Source organism: Panthera pardus, unplaced genomic scaffold (assembly GCF_024362965.1).
Source record: "Panthera pardus isolate Hobbes unplaced genomic scaffold, ASM2436296v1 HiC_scaffold_17, whole genome shotgun sequence".
NCBI lineage: Eukaryota > Metazoa > Chordata > Mammalia > Carnivora > Felidae > Panthera > Panthera pardus.
This window is the reverse complement of record NW_026526732.1, coordinates 17,295,033-17,314,734: the sequence shown is the minus strand read 5'-3', so window position 1 is coordinate 17,314,734 and position 19,702 is coordinate 17,295,033. Positions and strand designations below refer to the sequence as shown.

The window sequence follows — 19,702 nt, the reverse complement described above, 5'->3', positions numbered from 1 at the left end:
GAACAGCCCACTGAAGGGGGCTGATGAGACGCCCCCCCCCCCCCCCCCCCCCCCCCCCCCCGCCCCATTGCAGGCCTGAGCTCCTGTCACTGAAGGTTGGTTACTCCAGAATAAGCCAGATTCCGTTGAAGTTTCTGAGAGCTTAGAAATGTAAATGACGACCCAGACAAAAGGCCCTCCCACGCCAACATGGGGACTCGTTTAAGTAAAACCCTTGTCTGGGGCAGCAAGAGGATGTGAAATTATCAGGTGGTTTTCCCCAAGCTGAAGTCCTTCCAAATCATTCTTTTCCTAAATTTGCCTACAGAACGCACCACGCAGTGGGCTCCTGAGAGTTTGTCGGGCAGGCAAATACAGGCACGTGTGCCGTGAAAGCTACCTTCTTTGTCAAACCTGCCAGATGCTTTTAGCTGTTTCTTGAGCTCACACCCTCCCCTCTCATGTACACACACGGGAGCACACGCACAGGCACGCCCACACCCTTTGAAGGTGCAGGACTTGTGCTTGGAAATCACTCTTTGGGCAGCCAGCCCACCAGAGCCACCTTTCCATGCACATGTGATGCCCGGTGGGGGTGGCGGTGGGGGGGGTGGTTTCCAGAAGGCTGGCAGCAGCAGAAAAGGCATCCTGGGGACCAGTCCTACAGAGATCACCTGGTGAGGGGGTCCAGCACATCCTGTGTGCAGCGGGCAAGTTGGGGCCCATCCCACTTGGGAAGGGCTCTGGTCAGCACAGCAGGCTCTGGCCCCAGAATAAAATCCATGGGGTCAGGGGCTCCCACCCTGAGACACTTTGCAAGACTGGGCAGTGGGAAAACCAAAGATGCACGGTGCTAGAGGAAGTACAGGGCTTTGGAAAGAGCTCTGAAAGCAGAGCCTGGCATTCATTGCTCTGTGACCTGGGGCAAGTTACTTACTCTCTCTGAACCTCTGCAGAAGAAGAGAAATTCCTTTCTCGGAAAAATGCATTTATTTCTTTCATGCATGCATAAAATCATCACCTCGAATCCTAGAATGTTACAGATGGAAAGCCACTTAAGATCATTGTTGTTTAGTCCAACCTCTTCATTGTATAAACAAGGGCTCAAAAACATCACGTGACTCTGAGATCACACAGCTGGAAAGCTAGGGTACAGTCCAATACCTAGGCGCTCATCGCATGTGACCGTTTACATTTAACTTCAAATTAATTCAAAAGACACCAAATGTAAAATTCAGTTCCTTGGTCACAATAGCCACACTTCAAGTGCTCAGTAGCCCCATGTGTCAAGTGGCCATCGCTAATGGGCAGATAGGTCTAGAACTTTCCATCATCGAAGGGAGGTTTTAGTGGGCAGCTCCCAGCTAGAGGTCAGGACTCAGATCTTTGGACTCTCTCGGTGGCTCCTCAGGGCAGCACGGACATGAGCTCCAATCTGCCTTCTAAGTCCTTCCCTACCTCATGCAGCATCAGACAGCATATGAAGCAATATCTTCTTCCAAAACAGAGCGTAGCAAAGTCTGTGATACTATAAAACCTCAGAAAGGAAAATTTTCAGAAACCACGTTTCTGAGGTTAACTGAGTTTTGAGGTCAACTGATAATAACTAGACACCATGTTGGTTTCAACCACCCATTGTGTCTAAAGGGTGAGCCCCACACTTAAATCTATCCTGCACAACTGAGATCTGGCAGAGCCCGAGGGTCATGGGTCCTCTTGACACTCTGGTCGGAGGACACAGGCGGTGTCACTGTGGGAGAAGGAGCCAGGGGATGAGGTAGAGCCTCGCACCCCAACCGTCTCCCAGACTGGCCACTGAGCAAATCAGGTCCCACCCACCAGGTGGTGGTTGAACAATGGGTCTTTTGTCCCTGACTCGGGATGCAGGGGCAGGGGAAGGGATGGGATGTGTGTGTGTGTGTGTGTGTGTGTGTGTGCACATACAGGTACACACACTGAGACTTCACACAGGCACACATGCTCTTGTTAACTGAGATGACGTACAGGCAGCAAGTGTGTGAAAGAAAGCATCGGTGTTCTGACACATTCTTCATAATAAGCCTGAGTGATGGCTTCTACTTGTCCCCCACACAGATTGAGCACAAGGGGATTAAACTGGTTACAGTTGTGGGGGAGGGAGGACCAAATGGGTTTACCTGGGACACATCATGGTCACACGCAAGTGGAAGGTGTGGTTTGAGTTTGAAGTCCAAGCAGCAACAGAGATTTTCAGCAAAATAAAATCCTCCAACACCACCCTATCGAAACAATTCCTAAAAACTCTCTGGTCCCCAAGAGAGCATGCCCACTCTTCCCTGTAGCAGGTGAAGTAGTCAGTCCTTCCAGCCCAGAGCCATTCGGCTCTTTTGATCTGGGATCACAGAGCTGGTACAATCTTAGGGCTGGAAAGGTCTTCAATTTAAGCAATACCCTTTTACCTTTAGAGCCTCCTTTCTATGGATGCCCAGAAGGAGAGGTGGCTCGTCCTGATCAGACAGAGGCCAGGCCCCCCTCACAACCCTCACACACCCTCAGAACCTACCAGATCCTTTTTTTTTTAAGTTTTTAATGTTTATTTTTGAGAGAGAGAGCGTGTGAGTAGAGGAAGGGAGGAGAGAGAGGGAGACACAGAATCCAAAGCAGGCTCCAGGCTCCAGGCTCTGAGCTGTCAGTCCAGAGCCCGATGCGGGGCTTGAACTCACGAACTGTGAGATCATGACCTGAGCTGAAGTCGGACACTTAGCCGACTGAGCCACCCAGGTGCCCCAGAACCTACCAGATTCTTAAACATCCTTTCAACTTCCCCCTGAAATCTCGAATTAAGCAGGATTTCATAGTCTGGCCTATCTGGTGCCTACATGGGAGCATGTGTGTGGATGTTACAGAGGCCTGAGGACCAGCCCAGGGTGACCCAGCTGGCTAAAACTTGAACAAACACCACGCAAAGCACAAAGGCACAGCGCCCAGGGCTGGGCCAGCCTGGGTAGCATCATTCCAAACCTCCGTCCTACACTGCCAAGTCCAAAGTGAGTCCAAATCCCCAGGGAAAGCCACTGGCCCTGTCAGCCAAAGGACGGACACCCTCTGGACACATTTAGCACTGCGGAGAACACTCCTCTCCTCAGTCCCCACCCATGGCTCAGCTTTTGAAAGGGGAAGTGCGTCTATTTACAGCCTCGAGTGGCCAATTTCCTATGGATCTGCCCTTTGCCTGCCTGTAACTAAGGCAAGAAGTAGAAAACTGCACTTGTGTGCACAAAGCCTCCTCCTGGCCTATCGCGGAGTGTGGATGAGACGCTAAGATTGGCTTGCAGCTGAATGGAGCCGCGCAGGAAACGTAACAAGCCAGGGCACGGCACTCCCATCACTGACGCACACAAAGATGCCAATACACAGACGCTGACAATCGTGTCTACGGCTCAGGGGCCGTGAGCACACGTCTCCAACCTGGCTAGGGAGCCACACCACCGCCAGCCACCCCGCAGCAGCTCTCCCCTTCCACCCCACCCCCCAAAAGAGGGTTTCTAGTTCAAGTACATTTCCCCTCTGATTCTCATTACCTTTAGAGAAGTAGCAAAGCTATCTATTAGCCCGTGTCACAGAAGAGGAAACTTGAGATGCTATGGCTTTCTGAGTCACGCAGCTGGTTAGGGACAGGCTCTAGACAAGAAGCCACATCTGCCGAGGCCCGGTGCTAGGCTCCTCCCCAGTCATCTACTGCCTTTCTCAGAAAAGAGCCTCTCTCTGGGTCGATATGATAATAGCTACCACTTGTTGAACACTTACTCTGCGTCAGGCACTGTCCTAGGCATTTTGTGCAGCTCCAGTTCTCACAACTGCCTTCTAGGGAGGTTTTATACCAATTCTACAGATGGAGGAAGTGAGGCTCAGAGAGGTTAAGCGACTTACTTAAGGCCACACAGCTATGAAAGGGATGGAATGGGGATCAAAGGTCCATCCATTAGCCCCCAAACCACTCTTTGGACAAAACCACTGAAAAGAGGGACAGTTCTCCCACCCCGAGGCTCCAGGACGAAGAAAACTACCTCATTGCCACGTTGCTGCCGTCGATCACTATGGGTCGCAAGGAACTGGCTGCGTCTCCGTGCTCTTCTTCCAGCTCTGCCGCCAGCCCGCAGTGGGCAGAGTCCAGGGTCCCGCAGGAGCCCCTGGGAACGAGCAGGGGCACAGCACTGCTCTCGTGGGCCCCAGGGCGGCTGCCAGTCTGGATCAGCTCTTGCAGCACGTCGTTGACCAGGGCGTCCTCACCCAGCTTGCCCAGCACCCTGACCACATCATCCCGGCTGTAGCCCAGCTTCTGGAAGAACTCCATCTTGCTTGAGCGCTCCATGCCGTGCCAGCTGGGGCCCTGCTGAGGGTCCTGCCCCCAGTTTCCTTCTGGCAGAGCCACGCTGGCATGAGCTAAAGAGAAAAAGCATCCATCAGGTGTTTTCTGAGCGGCCCGGGCCTGGAGGCTGTCAGGTTACTGAGGGCAAATGATGCGTGCTCCCTCCCCGCCTTATCTGTCAGGAAATCATGTTGCCTGGTCCCCTTGGGGATTTTCAGTTGCTCAGTGTGGTTGGGGAGCCACAGATGCAATCATGCTGCTTTTACTCGTGCACTTTCTGAGGCCTTCTCCCCACCCAGGTGCCCCCGCAAGGATCCACTGGCCAGAGGAGCCAAGGGCCGCTGAGCAAACCACCCAGCACTCGAACATTTGCACACAGGCCAAAGATGCGTTTCCGAGGCTCGAGCATGGGCTGGGTTGGGCCCCCACCCCCCCAATTCATTCGTTGAGGCCCAACTCCCGGTAGCTCAGAACATGACTGCCTTTGTAGAAAGGGTCTTTAAAGAGTTGATTAGGTGGAAATGAGCTCCTTAGGGTGATTCCTGGCCAATATGACTAGTGTCCTTATAAGAAGAGGACATTTGGACCCAGATAGGAACAGAGGAAAGACCATGTGAAGGCACAGGGAAAAGATGACCGTCTACAAGCTAGAGAGAGAGGCCTCAGAAGAAATCAACCCAGCCAACACCTTCATCTCGGGCTGCTAGGCACGGAACTATGAGGCAATAACACCAAGAATAGGTAAAATATTACATATATGATATTATATGTAATACATACCACCCCTGTGGTATTGTGTTATAGCAGGCCTCGAAAATTAATATAGCTCCTCAGCTTAAAGAGGGGAAAGGGCTGCTGGTCAATTCCATTCCCAGGAAAGCAATGCTCTGGCCCAAATTCAGCTCTGTGCTGTGGCACAGCTTTCCCCAGCAATGAATTCAGATGATAGTGAACCTGTAAAGTAGAAGGTCCTAACCCACATTTTCCAGTGAGCATCACCGCCTGGCCTGTACCGCGGGAGTGGTGGGGAGGTGGGGGTTCAGTCTGACCCGCGCTTACAAAAAGAAGACTGAATCAACACAAACCCTCTGGACAGACCGGGTCCCTCTCTCTTTTCTACTCACAGACACCAACAGCTTTCAAAAATCATTTGAAAATACAGAAATCGTCATGCAAATATATTTTGTGTGGGAAAAAATGCAACAATGTCAAAGCGTAAAGAATAACAAGAGAGGGGCGCCTGGGTGGCTCAGTCGGTTAAGTGTCCGACTCTTGGTTTCCGCTCAGGTTGCGATCTCGTGGTTCATGAGTTCAAGACTCGCATCAGGCTCTGTGCTGACAACGTGGAGCCTGCTTAGTCCTCTCTCTCTCCTTCTCTCTGCGCCTTCGCTGTTCATGCTCTCTCTCTCTCTCTCAAAATAAATAAATAAGCTTTTCTTAAAAAAGAAAAAAATTTTAAAAAGATACACTGTCTCTCATACAAACCCCAAATCCCGCTTGCCTCTCCTGCTAAGTATTGTCCAGCAACTTGCTTTTCTTATTAAAAATGCATTTGGGAAATCTTTCTATGCCAGTTTATCTGTCCTGCTGCCCACTGTATCCCCAGCATTTAGAACAGCACCTGGCCCAGCTGAATCTCCTGCCGATTTGCTGAATGAGCGAATGATTGGCGTGTAACCATATGCCAGATGATGGAAGTTTAGTTTGCCTGCCATTTCTCTCGTGCACATCTGTCTTGTCCCCCATCTTCTTCTCAGTATGACAGGCTCTCTACCTTCCAGTCCTCTTCTCCTGCTGGCATCCCCCGCAGCACCCACGTCTTCCTACTGGATCTCAGCGTGGCTTCCTGTTCCCTGCAGGGCCGCTCCCCTTAGCGCAGGAACCCCACCGAACGGACTAGGTCTGGCTCTGGCAGGAGGAGGGATTTCTCAGCTGGTCTCCTGGACAGAGAGGCCCGGCTGTCACCTCTACTCCACCTCGGCCCCCTGACTGCTGAAACACCAAAATCGCCCCCGAGGTCACCAGGGACCTCCTCACGGGCAAATCCAAGAGCAGCTCCACATACCTTGCCTTATACACACCTCTCTGCTGCTTTCAACACTGTGGACCACACCCTTACCTCTTATTTTAAATCAAGACACTTAAGGGGTTCCTGGGTGGCTCAGTCAGTTAAGCATCTGACTTTGGCTCAGGTCATGATCTCACCGTTGGTGGTTCGGACCCCACATCGGGCTCTGTGCTGACAGCTCAGAGCCTAGAGCCTGCTTCGGATTCTGTGTCTCCCTCTCTCTCTGCTCCTCCCCTGCTGATGCTCTGTCTCTCTCTCTCTCTCTCTCTCTCTCTCTCAAAAATAAATAAATTTTAAAAGAAGTAATAATAAATCAAAACATTTTGGACCACCTCCTCTTGAAACTCTTCTCCCTTAGGTTGTAAAACTTGGTCCAAGTCTTCTAAGTCTTTCCAGTTCTTTCCTTAGTCTCTGCTCATGGGTTCAAAGACAGGGTCCTGCCCAGGCCATCGGCTCTCCCTCTCGTGCCCTCCACCTGCCCCTATACTGGAGAGTCCACAACCGCACTCGTGGCTCAGACCTCGCTAAGCACCAGGCACGCACAGCTATAAACCTGTGAGGTAAATGGCATGCATGCTATTTGAATAAGTTCTGTGGGAACTGAGAAAATGCTGTCATTCGCCAAACATTGGCTGAGTCTGTCTACTTCAGTAGACCGAGTCTACTTCTCAAAGTGTGGTCCAGGAAAACTCGGGGGGCGGGGGTGGCCCAAGACCCTTTCAGGCAGTCCTCAAAGTAAGAACTATTTTCATAATGACACATAATAAGGCGTAACGTGCTTTTTTCCACTCCCATCCTCATGAGCATGTCATGAAGTATTCCAGAGACTGAGTGTCGTGGGATAACCCCTGGCGGTCCTCTGGTAAGCCAGATCTTAATTAGAGACTTGCAAATATAAATCGGTGCCAGTCTTCTTACAAATTTTTTTGTTTTGGGAAAATATAGTTATTTTGCATAAAAATACATTATTTATACTAATGTAATGGTTTATTAATATTTAAAATAAACAAATATTTATAATTGCCTAATTTTAGTTTCTAATAAGGTGCTTATCAGTGGACGGATATAACTCACATAAACGAAAGCTCTTCGGCATCCTCAATAGTTATGAAAAGGAGTTCTGAAACCAAAAGTTTCTTCTTAAATCCAGAGCTTTCTAGTAGGCATTTCCCAGAAGATGGTCCCGTGTAGGGAGCGAATAGTCATGTTATGCAGGGTCCCAGGACAGAGGCCCAGTGTATTTCTCACACCATCCACCCACCTGTCCCACCCACACCTTCTTCATCCCTTACCTAACTCATGCTACAGCGTCCTACAGGCGTCCCTCAGCAAACCATTTGGCTCAGTCCCTGTTTGTAGCCAGCAGGATATTTCTAGAAGAAGTGTGACCATGTCACCCCCTTCCTTAGAAATATCCTCAGGATGGGGCGCCTGGATGGCTCAGTTGTGTGGGCCTCCGACTCTTGGTTTGGGCTCAGGTCATGATCCCACAGTTTGGGGGTTCGAGACTGATGTGGGGGCTCTGTGCTGACAGTGCAGAGCCTTCTTGAGATTCTCTCTCTCCCCCTCTCCTTCTGCCCCTCCCCTGCTTATGCTCTCTCTCTAAATAAACAAACAAACAAACAAATAAATAAATAAATAAATACCCTCAGACCCCGTGTTGACCTACAAGAAAAACACAAATGCCTAAGCGGCCTGCTGAGCCATCACCATGCCGTGCTGCCCCTGTGCAACTCACCACCAACCCTGGCCCACCTGGTCCTTTCTCTTGAGCCATGATGAATCTCTCCTGGCTCCCCAAGCCTTCTGGAAGGTTCTCATCACCGTACTTCTGCATATGCTTTTGTTTCTACTTGGAATGCCCTTTTTGGTTTGGCAAACTTCAAGATTCGGCAGAAATGCCCCTCAAAGTGGTCACACCTAAGTCCACAAACAGAATGAGTGACTTGGTCATCTCATCTACCGGGCACTTTGCTCACAGCTCTGCAATGACACATTGGATTGTCACTTATCCGTATCTCAAGACACTGTGTACTATGTTCCCACGTCTTTGCCCTCAGAATCACCAGCACCTGGCACAGTGTTACTATATCTAAGGACTTCAATAGGTTTTTCTTCAGTGGATGCCCAAAGCTGAAAATAATCTTCCCTGCTCAAATATTTTTTCTTGGGTTCCCATCTCATTGAATGGTGTGCCCCAGACTAAAGAAGACATCTCAAGGTCATGTCACCTACTAGGCACCAGGCACTGTGCTGGGACCCAGTTCCATAAAAACTAATATACAGTCCAATTTCAATTTGTTTACAACCTCTTCAGGAAAACAGACCAAATAAGTAAATACCAAGCCATCAGTCATGGCAATAAGCACAATACTTTCAATTAGGAAAAAAATGTGCTCTCAAAACTCAGGTGAGGAGTGACTTATCTTCCTTTGAGGGGACAGGAAAGGCCAGGAAGTTTCCCACAAAACTGGGTAACAGAGGATGCGCTGACATTTCCCAGTGGGGGAAGGGCCATGGCATCTCTCCCAGGGGGTTCTGGGAGGGCCTCCTCACCACACTCCACCCCCCACTACACTAATCTAACTAGTCCACTGACAAAAGATTTCTGTCACTCCGTCCTGTACAGAGTCTCCTCCTTGATGGGTGACCAGTTTTTCTCCTTGGGAAGGTTGTTCTCTTGGGCTGGGGTCCAGCTTTGGGCCAGTCTCCGGGGAGGAGGAGGACAATCACCCAGCCTGGCAGGCCCGACTCACACCGGGAGTCGCCTACTGTCCCTGAAAGACCCTTGGGCTGGCTCTCAGGCCTGCAGAGCTTCACTGGGGCTCTTCCCTCTGCCTGGAGATCTGCCCCTCCTGCCCCAGGCCGGACACCCCTGTCGCACCCGTCCCTCCCATGCCCCCGCCAGCCCAGCTACACCCCCACCTCCGCCCTTCCTTTCTTACACATACGTGTGACTCTTGTTTTAATTTGGAAGAAAGATCTCAGGGGGAAAGCTCTCACTTTTTCCCCATTGAGGATGATGTTAGCTGTGGGCTGTTCATAAATGGCTTCTATGATGTTGAAGTACGTTCCTTCTATCCCGACTTTCTCGAGGGTTTTTATTAAGAAAGGATGCTGAATTTTGTCAAATGCTTTTTCTGCATCGATTGACAGGATCATACGGTTCTTCTCTTTTCTCTTATTAATGTGATGTAAAGAAATTGTGGTTTATATACACAATGGAATACTACGTGGCAATGAGAAAGAATGAAATATGGCCTTTTGTAGCAACGTGGATGGAACTGGAGAGTGTGATGCTAAGTGAAATAAGCCATACAGAGAAAGACAGATACCATATGTTTTCACTCTTATGTGGATCCTGAGAAACTTAACAGAAGACCATGGGGGAGGGGAAGGAAAAAAAAAAGTTAGAGAGGGAGGGAGCAAACCATAAGAGACTCTTAAAAACTGAGAACAAACTGAGGGTTGATGGGGGGTGAGAGGGAGGGGAGGGTGGGTGATGGGCATTGAGGAGGGCACCTGTGGGGATGAGCCCTGGGTGTTGTATGGAAACCAATCTGACAATAAATTGCATATTAAATAAATAAATATATAAAGTTATAATGTATTACATCCACAAAAAAATTTTTGGAAGAAAGAGGAGAAGGGAAGAGAGAGGAGGGGTGTGAGAAAGAAAAGGGAGAGGGAGGAAAAGTGAGAGAGAAGGAAAAAGAAGAACGACTGTGGCAGACAGCATGAACGTCACAGTCGGTGCTCACAGAGTTCTTCGCTGTTTCCACACCACCTTCACTGAGAGCCTCTCTCCCTTGAACTTGCCGTTACCCCCGGTTGGGTAGACGGTGGATAAAAGTAGCCCCTTTCCACAGGTGAAGAAGCCGAGGCTCAGAGTGGCACCGAGAAAAGGCTATACGGTCAGTAAGCGGCAGAGGCCGACAAAAAGTAGAAACCAAAAACAACGCGTTGCTCTGAGTTGTGCTCAAGATGGAGGCAGCGTCTTGTTTTTGCAGAAATCGAAAAACCCTGGGGCGCCTGGGTGGCGTAGTCGGTTAAGCGTCCGACTTCAGCCAGGTCACGATCTCGCGGTCCGTGAGTTCGAGCCCCGCGTCAGGCTCTGGGCTGATGGCTCGGAGCCTGGAGCCTGTTTCCGATTCTGTGTCTCCCTCTCTCTCTGCCCCTCCCCCCTTCATGCTCTGTCTCTCTCTGTCCCAAAAATAAATAAAAAACGTTGAAAAAAAAAATTAAAAAAAAAAAAAAAAAGAAAAACCCGAAATACAACCACCCCCGGGTGACTTCTCTTTGGTCACAAAGTAACAGCTATGAGGAGAGTCCGGGTTAGTGTCGTAACTTTGCAGTCTGAAATCTGCAGACAGAATCACAGACATCTTCACGATGAAAAACCTTGGGGCTTTTACCTGGGGCGGGGGAGGGAGAGGGGTCGCGTGAGGCCTGTCCTCTGCAGCTCTCCATGGCACCCACGAGTTCCAAAAGAGCTCCCTTTCTTTTATTTTTATTATTTATTTAAAAAATTGTTTTAAGTTTATGTATTTATTTTGAGAGAGTGGGGGATGGGCAGAGAGCGAGGGGTTGGGGAGAGAGAATCCCAAGCAGGCTCCGTATTGTCAAGTGCAGAGCCCAACGCGGGGCTCGGTCTCATGAACCGTGAGATCACGACGTGAGCCAGAGTCAGGAGCCAGACGCTTCACCAACCGAGCCACCCAGGTGCCCCGGAGCTCCCTTTCTGAGGAAACTTTTGAAAGGTCATGCGTGGGACAGGAGAGCTGTTTTTACACAACATTAACTGAAAGAGTTCACCCACTTCAGAGGCTTTCTTTTGCCCCCTTGAGATTTCAAAATCAACTTCATTTCCTTTTAAAACTTCTAAATAAGGGAGAAACCTGAGGTGGGGGCCTGTCCTCAGGAGCCTCCGCTGGCCCTCAGGCCAAAACCCTCCCCTTGAGATGCGATGGTCTTTGAGCAGCAAGGCTGCCAGCAGTTTCTCACTGCTTTCTATTTTTAAGTCCTGAAAGTATGAATGATTTCATTTGAGTTTGCTTCCTCAAGCTTGACTGGAAGTCACAAATAGCACAGATAATTAGTAACCCTTTAAAACTCCTCGGTCTCCTCAGGAGCTCGTAGGACGGTCAGCCTTGCAACACTTCCCTATGGTCAATAGTCAAGGGAGCCATGGAGATGTGTTCGGGTGGAATCCAAAGTTGGAGGTGGCCTAACAAAGCAGCAGGAAAGGAAGGGAGAAAGAGGGAGGGAGGAAAGGTAGAACTTTATTAACAAGGAGCATTAGGGGTGCCTGCGTGGCCCAGTCAGTTAAGCATCCGGCTTTGGCTCAGGTCATAATCTCACAGTTCGTGAGTTTGAGCCCCACATTGGGCTCTCTGCTGTCAGCACGGAGCCAGCTTTGGATCCTCTGTCCCCCTCTCTGTTTGCCCCTCCGCAACTCTCTCTCAAAAATAAATAAACATTAAAAAAAAAAAAAATGAGAATTAGATCAGACCGGTTCCTCCTGGAATCAGCCAATCCAGGTTGAGGGCCTCTGGACCTAGGGTCTGTAACCTCTGACTGGAAGACCTCCTGAGGAAAAGAATACAAGAGAAACTGAAGAAGGAGAAAAGGAGGAGACATTAGAGGGATAAGACATGTAGAGAATCAGTAGCTCACATGTGCCCAGTATTTTACAGATACAAGGGACAGCCTTGCATATTGCCTTTGGAGATACCAACATCTGTGGGAGATGGAAAAGGATTCATTACTCATGACTCATGTTGCAAGTAAGAAAACTGAAGAAAAGAGAGGTTTTGCCAACTTACCCAGGGTCTCACAGCTAATTAATGGGAGGGACTAGACTCCCAAGGGATTCCTCCTACAGCCTGGCCCAGAGGGTGCTACCCAGGGCTGCTCAGGGGGCCACAGAGCAAGGTGAGCCCGAGCACCAGCCCCAGGAAGAATGCATTCATCACGTTGCCCCTGACCTTCAAGTCTGTTCCTGGTCACCTCTGCCAGTTCTAGAGAAATCCACCCCATCATGACAGCCAGAAGTCACCCGCATGATGAGGAGAAAAGTTCTCATAGACACGGTCTGTGCAGTTTTCTGGCTCAGCTCAGATCGGTGGGGTTGTCAGTTAGATTTTGGGGAAGTCACAGAGAGGCAACGACTTCAGCCCACGAGATTCGGGTTTTGGGTCTGGCTTTGGGGGGATTTTTTTAAAAGGGAATTATAATTTTTTTAAAAATGTGGTAAATTATACATACCACAAAATTTGCCATTTTAACTATCTTTAGGAGTGCAGTTCGGTGGCATTAAGCAACCATTACCAGCATCCATTTCCAGAATTTTTTCGTCTTATAAAACTGAAACCTTGTCCCCATTAAACACTAACTCCCCACCCTCTTCCCCTACCCACCCCTGGTAACCATACTCCTTCTTGCCATCCCTATGAATCTGACTACTCTAAGTACTTTCTACAGGTGCAATCACACAGTACTTGTCCTTCTCTGACTGGCTTATTTCACGTAGCATAATGTTTTCAAGTTCCGCCCTGTTGCAAGCATTTGTCAGAATTTTCTTCATTTTTAAGGCTGAATAATAGTCCATTATGTATATGGACCACCTTCTGTTTGCCCACCCACCTGCTGACGGACATTTGAGATGCTGCTCCCTTTTGGCTGTTGTAAATAGTGCTGCTGTGAGCATAGGTGGCCTGGTCTTGGGTTTTCTCCTTGAGCTTGTCCCTTGCTCTTCCGTATTGTTATAGGTTACTTCGGATACACACACAAGTATATACACACAAGCCCTGATCCATACCCCGGGGCAACTCTGAGTTAAAAAAAACAACAACAACAAAAACCCATCCTCCTTATCGTCTACACCCAACCTATTCACTCATCAGGTATTGGCATTCCCGGCCTGGCATCACCTGGCCTTGCAGAGGAGTTCATAATCCTGGACGCGTGGCCAAGGTTTCTAACAACCACAGGGAATGAGCCAAAATTGTCTCCATTGCCTCCGATTAAGACTTATTTCCATGTCCTTCTGGGCCTTCTTGGAGCCCGCAGAGCCGTCCTTTAGGAGAGATGGGGTTTGGGACTGCGGTCAAATATTCCTGATCTGCCGGGAAACTAGACACCCACAAATCAATATCTAGCCTAAAAGATATGTTTTCGGGAGCATGGAGACAGGCTGAAAACGTGCCTGAGCATTCTCGACTTTCTGATTTCGTAAAACTAAAAGATTTTCGAAGACCACAGCAGGAGTTGTCCCTTACACCTAAGAGTTACTCCGATTAATCTTTCTCCCACAAAAGCCCTCTTGAAATTAAATTCAACTGTGCTAAAACGAGCAAGGATTTCACCTTTTTTTTTTTTTATCTGTGCACTTAAAATCGTGTGAGGCACGGGAGATCAGACTGCTCAGAATAACGCTAATCCAAGGACTGCTCCCCAACTTGCTCCCCGCCCCGTATATTCTTGTGTCTCTCCTCCAGCCCTGGACCCAAGTCTGCACAGCACCTGTCCTACTGAATGATGGCCGGAGCCAGGCACTCACCAGCAGGGCGCGTCGCTTCGGCCCCCACAGTGGACACCCGTGCTCCACGCAGCACCCCCAGCTCCACGCCCGCCACAGTCGGCCAGGTGTCATCCAACCTGAGGTTGCCCTGCCCGGCTGGGCCACGAGGCCATTAGGAGGCCCTTCATGCCAAAGCTCCCCTTCCTGAGTGCCACGGTCACGTTCAGCTGCCAAGGTAGTTTTGCTCTGAGTTTTTTTTTTTTTTTTTTTTTTTAAAAAAAAAAAAAAAGGAAAGGAAGAGAGCAATCAAATGAGGGAGGCAGACTTGAAGGCTTCACCCCGGCATGAGTCACCGAATCAAAGTTTAACAACCACATGCAAAACAAACTCTCTGAGGGCATGGGCTGGCTGCACAGGAAAAAGCCAGGAGAGGCTCAGAGAACAAAAGTGTTCATAGGCGGAGGGTGAAAACTTCCGTTCCAAGTTCCACTCGTGCCTTTGGCTGAAAAGAGCATCTGATCCCAGGGGCTCCCAACCTTACAAGCAAAACGAAATCATGCAGGAGTGAAAAGTGTCAGGGGAGAGGAAGAATAGAAATGCCTACTAGATAAGGGTGCACAGGGGCTCGGGCGTGGAGAGGCCCTGTCCCTTCTAGCACAGAGTCCCTAACAAGTCCCAGAGGCCTTCCGGCTAAGGGCACTGGCCTCTGTCTGTAACAGGACTCTGAGCTGTCCTCACTGTAGCCCTGCATGGGGTGGGCGGCTGCTTGTCTCCATCTGGCAGGGGGAGCCTGACCTCAGGGCCTCCTGACCGTGGCATCTGCAGCTGCCTAGCTGCCAGCGACAGAGGGTGCGGGCAGCAGACCCTGAACTCTTGTCGTCTGTTCCCTGCATCGCTGGATGCCTGTCGGGGGTCGAGAAGGAGGAGAGAACACAAACCACGACAAGCCCATCTCCCAACAATGACAGGGCTCTAAAGTCACTTGCCCAAGCACACGGTGAGCCAGCAGGTAGAGCTGGGTTTAGAGTCTGAGAGTTGTTGCTTAGGAAACTGGACTCGGCTGGTCTTCTTGATTTATCCCCCATCTGCCTCCTACAGAAGGTGTGAGGCTGTCTAGAGTATTAAGACACAGAATGGGAACACTGACATAAAATCACGGTCAGAAATGATTAGAACAACAAAAACCAGAACATGGTACTGGAACCCAGATTAAAATAGTCACTTCTGGGGCGCCTGGGCGGCTCAGTCGGCTGAGTGTTCCACTTCGGCTCAGGGCATGATCTCGTGGTTCATGGGTTCGAGCCCCGTGTCGGGCTCAGTGCTGACAGCTTGGAGCCTGGAGCCTGCTTCGGATTCTGCATCTCCCTCTCTCTGCCCCTCCCCCGCTTACACTCTGTCTCTCTCTCTCTCAAAAATAAACATTAAAAAAACGTTTTTTACTAGTGACTTCACCCGAGCACTAACTCTAGCCTTGTTTTCCAGCACAATGGGTTTTCTAAGAACAAGTATGATTTCTGTAGCGCCTCCAAGTGTACTCAGTGCCTTCCATCGGAGCGTCCTATCCCCACGACAGCTCTATGGCCCCAGAATTGTTATCCCCACTTTTGAGATACGATCCAGGGTAACTCAACTGCCTGAGTTCCCTCAGTAAGTGGTTGGCTCAGGACTGAAACTCGGGGCCACAGAGCTCCAAAGTATCCTCTCTACACGTGGCTTCTCCGCTCCCAAATACCGAATGAAGCACGAAGCTTTTCCGTACGAAATCAACATTCTCCTGGCATTAAATGTTAGGGGAAATCTAAATCCTTATGCTGAGTAACACATCAGACACTATCTTCAATTCAAGTCCTATAGAAGCTCAGAGGCCAGTGGAGGGGGAGGGTAGCAACAAGCCAAGAAGGGAATTCTCTGAGGATATTGTCCACTGCCACCCAGCTTCACACAACAGGGGCCTGGACAATGAAACGTAAGAATCCTGGTTTGTGTCCGACCCCAGGCAAAGGGCACCTCTGCGCACAGGAGGGACCACAGTGGCCAGCACCAACCAGTTCCGCAGGAAAGACACTTGAATGTGCTCACCTATCAGACAGGTGAATACTTGGCAGAGGCTCCAGAGTTCTGTGTCTGAAGACTTGGAGACATTACTGAAGCCACAAAAATTGTGACTCAGATGTCTCTGTAAGACAAGGACCACCGTACAAAGCCATTCTAGTATCCGATCTAGAGAAACCCCAGCTGATTCCTCCACAGCTAAAATGACTTAGGGGCACCCGGGTGGCTCAGTCGGTTAAGCGTCTGACTCTTGGTTTCTGCTCAGGTCATGATCTCACGGTTTCGTGGGTTCGAGCCCTGCACACTGTCAGTGCAGAGCCTGCTTGGGATTCTCTGTCTCCGTCTCGCTCTGCCCCTCCCTCCCTCCCTCGCTCGCTCTCTCAAAATAAATAAATAAACTTAAAAAATTATTAAAACGGCTTAGTTGCCATGACTTGGAAGAGCCAAAAGACTTAAGCCACAATTTAGGCTATTTATTCCCAACTGAATGAGAAATAAGGCCTGCCAGAGGTAACAATTTTAGCTGCGATATCACTGACCCCAAACTAGACTCTACCCACAAGAGCTGTGAGAGAAGGCAGTGGCTTTCCACTTGTAGGGGTGACTGGGCGTGTGTCTACATCTCTTTAAAGCCGTTAGAGTGGCGCCTGGGTGGCTCAGTCGGTTGAGCGTCCCACGTCAGCTCAGCTCATGATCTATAGTTTGTTGGGTTCAAGCCCATGTCAGGCCCTGTGCTGACAGCTTGGAGCTTGGAGCCTGCTTCGGATTCTGTGTGTCTCCCCCTCTCTCTCTGTTCCTACCCCAGTCGTTCTCTGTCTCTCTCTCAAAAATAGATAAACATTAAAAAAAAATTTTTTTTTAATAAAATAAAGCCGTTAGAGCACTGAGAAACTGGGTAGCAGGCCCAGCATTCTTCCCTCTTCTCCCGGGCTTACAATCGGCGTGGACTCTGCCGCGAGGCTATTTCTGTCCCCTCTGGCCCTGGTGATGATGAGACAGAGGTCTGTGCTTTCAGGAAGTGGCCTGGAGGTGTTGAGACAGTGGCTCCTAAGTGTGTGGACACAGACCCTCCCCAGGGAGGGGTGCACAAACGTGTAGCTAGATGTGCCACTGTTTCGGTGGTCCCTGGAGCCCTGGGTCAGCCACCTCCCCTCTATCTACGGCATCTGTGAGCACCAAGAACTATCTTGCTTTGCATGTTTTCTCAGTGAGCTGACTCCGCGCCCCCCGCTCCCGCCCCCGCCCAGGCCGCTGCCACTCTCCACCAGCAGCAGTGGGAGTTCTGTTCCTCTGTCTCCTCGCCAGCACTTGGGAGGGCGAGACATTGTGCTTTTTGCCAGTCTGATGTGTGAGAAATGGTATATACCACTTCCCATGGCTGTTTTGACTTTCGTTTCCCCAATTACTAGGGAACTTGGGGATCTCTTCATGTTTACTGGTCATGCGAGTTTGCTTTTTTCCCTCCACTGCCCGGTGTCCTCTCGTGTGGCCTTTTTCTTACTGATTGCCATTACCCTTCACCTGTTCTTCCTGTTAACCTTTCATCTTTTGTGTGTGCTGTAATTGCTGCTAGTCTAGCACGTGTCTTTGAGCTTCGTTTATGACGTGTCGGGGCCTGAAAATGTTTTGATCTGGGGGTGGTCAAAATTATGGGCTTTTCCTTCATCATTTGCGCTCTCTGAATCTTGTTTAAGAAATCCTTCCCTATCCTAAGAGAAAAAAGGAAAAGAAAAGGGAAAAGAAAGGAAAAGAGAAAAAAGAAAGAAAGAAATCCTTCCTTACCCTGAAACTGTAAATAGATCTTCCTATATCTTCTCTAAAGTTGTAGCATTTTGCTTTTTCTAATCAGGTCTTGAATCGTGATCTGGAATTTGTTCTGATATCTAAGCTTATATCATAGTTTGGTGTCATAAACTCAGAGTCAGACTGCCCCGTCACTTATCCGCTGTATAAATAAACTTGAACACATTATTTAATCTCTCTGTGCCTCAGTTTCTTCCCATGTAAAATGGGGATAATTATCATATCTATCTCACAGAACATTATGAGAATTAAATTAGTCCATGCATGAAAAATGCTTAGAACAGTGCTTGGCAGGTATTAATTGCTGACAGATGGCTGTTATTATTTTGAGCACAAACTCCAATGAAAAATGTGATTACTAGAAGTTATTATGGCAAAGTCTAGCACCCGGGAAACACTGAGCTACCATCAGAGAGCTACAGAGACCAGGGAAACAAACTTCCGGTCCCCAATAGGAATGAGTGCACCCACAATACACACAGAAGCAAGTGGACAAGAAGTTGTCATTGTCATTCTGGCTTAGCCAATAATCTAATTTAAAACAACTGTGTATTTAACAATTTTAATTTAGGGCACCTGGGTGGCTCAGTCGGTTAAGCGTCCCACTTCGGCTCAGGTCACGATCTCAAGATCCCACTTTGGATCCTCTGTCCCCCTAGTTCTCTGCCCCTCCCCGGCTTTTTCTTTCTTTCTTTCTCCCTCTCTCACAAAATAAAAGCAAAAACAAAAAAAAAATAATTTTAGTTAAGGTGTGCCTCAATGGCTCAGTTGGTTAAACATCTGACTCTTGATTTCTGCTCAGGTCATGATCTCACGGTCAAAGGATCAAGCCCCACGTCAGGCTCTGTGCTGGGCTTGGAGCCTGCTTGGTATTCTCTCTCTCCCTCTCTCTCTCTCTCTCTCTCTGTCCCTCCCCCACTTGCACACATGTGCTCTCTCTAAATAAATAAATAAGACAATTCGAGTTTAATAAATTATCTCTATGAATCACTCCTCTGAGTTCCACTTGGGATGTTATCTTAACTACAGGGATCGAGGCAATTAAAACTCTTAAGTACATTCCAATTTCATTTCATACCATGCACTGGGCTGAGAATATAAAGCACCAGCTGAATGAATGAACTTTCTGCCCCCGAGTGAATGGATGACTGTAAACAAAGAGTTACAGGCACATGTCAATGTCAGCGTAGAGCAGGGTTTCTCCATTTTGGCACTACTGACTTTGGGGTTAGCAGATTCTTTGTCGTGGGGACTGTCCTGTGCACGGTTGGGTGGATGGTCAGCAGCTTCTCTGGCCTCTACTCACTAGACAGCAGCAGCACGCCCCATCACATCGTGACAACTAAAAACATTCCCAGACATTGTCAAGTATCCCCCTGGGGGCAAAATCACCCCAGACTGAGAACCACGGGACTACAGTTTCCATCAAAGAGGGAATCCCCACTCTGAGTGAGGAGGTGGAGGAGGCTTTATAGAGGAAACATTGGCTCAGCTGACTTTAAAGGACAGGCTGGGGCATCTGGCTGGTTCAGTCAGTAGAGCATGTACCTCTCAGTCTTGGGGTTGTGAGTTCAAGCCCCACGTTGGGTGTAGAGATTACTTAAAAATAAAATCTTTAAGGGGCGGGGATAAAAAATAAAAAATAAAATCTTTAAAATAATGATAAGTAAAGGACAGGCTGGAGTTTCCAGGAGAAGTCTGGATTCTCTGGGACATTCCAGGTGGAGGAAAAATCTAGGCCTATTGCTCAGAGGCACAAGGAAACTTGACAAGATCCATCTGTTTGGCACTTAGCCTCAGGGTGAAATAACTTAGCTCAGGAAAAACTTTAAACACTTTTTTAAGAAGCATTTTCATTGTAAAAAAAAAAAAGTAACTGAATCATTAATTAATATGTTCTCACACAGTATTTTGTTGTTTTGTTTTGAGC

General features: G+C 48.9%; 1 protein-coding gene across 1 annotated transcript in view; it reads right to left on the bottom strand.

The window, feature by feature from the left end:
• The window catches only part of ZC3H12D (zinc finger CCCH-type containing 12D), a 32,774-nt gene extending 18,325 nt beyond the window's left edge, over window positions 1–14,449 (bottom strand). The window contains exons 1-2 of the mRNA XM_053904395.1: window positions 13,957–14,449; window positions 4,026–4,401 (exon numbers count right to left, since the gene is read on the bottom strand). Coding sequence (XP_053760370.1) covers window positions 4,026–4,330 — 305 coding nt within the window. The 5' untranslated portion in view covers window positions 4,331–4,401; window positions 13,957–14,449. The remainder of the gene's footprint in view (window positions 1–4,025; window positions 4,402–13,956) is intronic.
• Window positions 14,450–19,702: the final 5,253 nt, after the last annotated feature.